The sequence below is a fragment of the Colobus angolensis genome, unplaced genomic scaffold, assembly GCF_000951035.1.
Source record: "Colobus angolensis palliatus isolate OR3802 unplaced genomic scaffold, Cang.pa_1.0 Scaffold21, whole genome shotgun sequence".
NCBI lineage: Eukaryota > Metazoa > Chordata > Mammalia > Primates > Cercopithecidae > Colobus > Colobus angolensis.
In genome coordinates this window covers 3,726,955-3,729,441 of record NW_012115266.1, presented here as the reverse complement: position 1 = coordinate 3,729,441, position 2,487 = coordinate 3,726,955, and the positions used below count along the sequence as shown (strand labels likewise).

General features: G+C 57.0%; 1 protein-coding gene and 1 long non-coding RNA gene across 4 annotated transcripts in view; one reads left to right on the top strand and one right to left on the bottom strand.

The window, feature by feature from the left end:
* The window catches only part of LOC105512123, a 26,552-nt gene extending 24,820 nt beyond the window's left edge, over positions 1–1,732 (top strand). Inside the window, exon 2 of the long non-coding RNA XR_001001814.1 lies at positions 1,242–1,732. This is a non-coding gene — a long non-coding RNA (uncharacterized LOC105512123). The remainder of the gene's footprint in view (positions 1–1,241) is intronic.
* The window catches only part of SLC29A2 (solute carrier family 29 (equilibrative nucleoside transporter), member 2), a 9,695-nt gene continuing 7,667 nt past the window's right edge, over positions 460–2,487 (bottom strand). For all 3 annotated transcript variants that reach the window (XM_011942432.1, XM_011942431.1, XM_011942430.1), the window contains 2 exons: positions 2,198–2,397; positions 460–1,520 (listed from right to left, as the gene is read on the bottom strand). In XM_011942432.1, the coding sequence (XP_011797822.1) occupies positions 2,237–2,397 (161 nt within the window). In that variant the 3' untranslated portion in view covers positions 460–1,520; positions 2,198–2,236. The remainder of the gene's footprint in view (positions 1,521–2,197; positions 2,398–2,487) is intronic.

The following is a 2,487-nucleotide window of genomic DNA, read 5'->3' as shown; positions in this document are numbered from 1 at the left end:
GATATCTAATAGGTGCTCAGTGAATGTTCACAAAGGCAGGTGGGCAGAAAACCCTTGCTTTTCTCTGGGATGGGCAGGGTAGTACAGGTGTGTGGTGAAGCAGACTTTCCTTCATCCTCTAGAGAACTGGTGGGGTCGCCAAAGCCCTGCCCACACTGACTGCCTCTCTTAAGGCCAGATTTCTGAGAAGCGACCCTGGGGAGGCAGAGGATGCCAGTGAGAGCCCAGGGACTCATGGAGGGGGACAGCAATAGTTGTCCATCGAACCAGGTGCTCTGCCCAGGAGCTCAGGGTTCCTTGCAGGTCAGTACCCCCCAGCTATCATGTGGTCCAGAGGACCCAGCACAGAGATGACCACCAATCCCTACCCCTCTCGGGGCCTTAGTCATCCCACCTGTCAATGGGGTACAATCCTTCCGACCCCACCCAGTTCACTGAGGCCAATAGAGCCAACAGCACTTCGGAAATAAGGACTTGGTGAACGCATCATACAAATAAATGGGGTTGTTATTAGACCCAAGAGCAGGGTCCGAAGGAGAAACAGCAAAAAGGGGGAGTAAGTGCCCAGGGCTCCTGCCCCAAACCCCTTGAGGAAAAGAGAAACAGGTGTTGGGCAGGAAGAACAGCACCTACAGGGAGGAGGGAGATGGGGTTGGGTCCCGGCTCTACCACGGACCAGTCACTTTCCCCAGGACTCAGTTTCCTCACCTGTATAATGGGGGAAGCACAATCCTTGCCCAGCTCCTTTCAAGGGCCTCAATTAGGCTTTGGTGAGAGAGTGGGTATGGAAGAGCTTTGCAAACTGTAAAGTGCAGTGCACACGTGCAGGCTAGCTGTGGCTCTGGGGCCCAGGCCCAGCTGGGTTCTGTGGAGTGGGGACAGTAAGTGTTGGCAATGAAAACACTGCTTGAGGCTGAGCCTGGCCCTTTGAGCACTCTCAGGTCCTCAACACCTGTTTCTTCTTCCAGGTCCCCGCAACTTCCCTAGCACCTTTTACCCTGGGTCGCTGAGGCCTGGGAGGACGAGGAGCTCCTGCCCTGGGCTGGCCCCACCACCCACTCTGAACCCTCTGGTTGCCTCTGCTCCTGGTGATGATGAACAAATGCAGACCTTGTGGTGGGGAGCAGCCATGCCCTGCACCCTCTCTTCTCTAGACATCATCCTTTCCATGAGGTCTTGTGCAAGTCACCCCCATTCCTGGGTGAGGGTTAGAATGACCGGTGGTGAATTCTTCCCCACAGCACTCCAAGTGGATGAAGAGCAGCTCCTGCCCTCTGCTGGTAGCCCCAGGCCCAGAGGCATCCACCCAGCAGAGGCCTGAGCCAAGCTCGCCATTCGCCCTGGGCTGGATCTCAGCTTCAGAAGGAGATGTCGAGAAGAGGCTGCCAAAGAGCCTGGAGGGGCCACTTCAGAGAAGCGCCTTGAAGAGGAAGGAGAGGGAGGCTCCACAGGAAAGTCCCAGGGCCAGGAAGAAGGTCATGAGGGCGCCGGCCACCTCCCTCTCGTGTGGCAGCACCTGCCTAGAACACCCGGAAACAGGAGCTCTTAGAAAACGCTGGGTCCAGACCTAGACTCCACCGCCCTCTGCCCATCCAGTCTGGGCTCTGACCCAACCCCTCTGTCACCAAAACTGGCCCCGTCTTTCTGGGCCTCCGTTTCCTGGTCTGTAAATGAGGCTGCTGGATAAGGACGTCTCTCAGGGCCTCTGGGTCCAACATGATGGGATTCCAGATTCCACAGCCTGCCCTTTCCACCGTGCTCCCAACCTGTCTGCCCTGCCAGCTTCATTTTCTCTGGATTCTCCACTCCATTGCCCCTTGAGGAAATAGCCCATGAACCTTGTTTTTGGTCAAAACCTTAGCTCTCCTTCACCTGAGAATTTTACAGCTAGATGGGCCCTAAGGGATGACAGTTCAACCCATTTTTTTTTTACAGATGGGGAAACTGAGGCCTATTGAGGAGGCCCCAGAACCAGTGCTTGGGTTACTTTGCTGGGCAGGTACCTTACTAGCCCAGTTCTCTTCTCCCCTGCAGTTAAGGGCTGGCCAGGCAGGGGGTGCCAGCAAGGCCTGCAGACAGCTAAGGTTGGGCTAGCCAGAAGCAGGATGGGCCGTCCCTCCCTCAAAGGCGGTCCCTTCCCAAAGACTGAGCCCACCTCCCCACTCCCAGTCCCCCACCCCACCCCATTCCCCCGGACCTGGGCGCCAAGCACATGGTGAGGGACACCAGGTAGCCATTAGAAATGGCAAAGAGCAGCATGAAGGTGATGAAGTAGGCATCCTGTGGGAAGAGGGTGGGCAGCCGGGACCTCTGGGGCACGTGGCACAGCATGAAGAGGGGCACGAACAGGAACCGCAGGCAGACCAGCAGGGGCAGCAGCCGGCTGTCCTCGTCTGGCTGTGGCAGAGGCTGGGGTCAGTGTGGTCCCTGAACCCAGGTCTCTGCTCCAGGGCATCTCAGGACACCCATAGAGTACTTTTTTTTTTT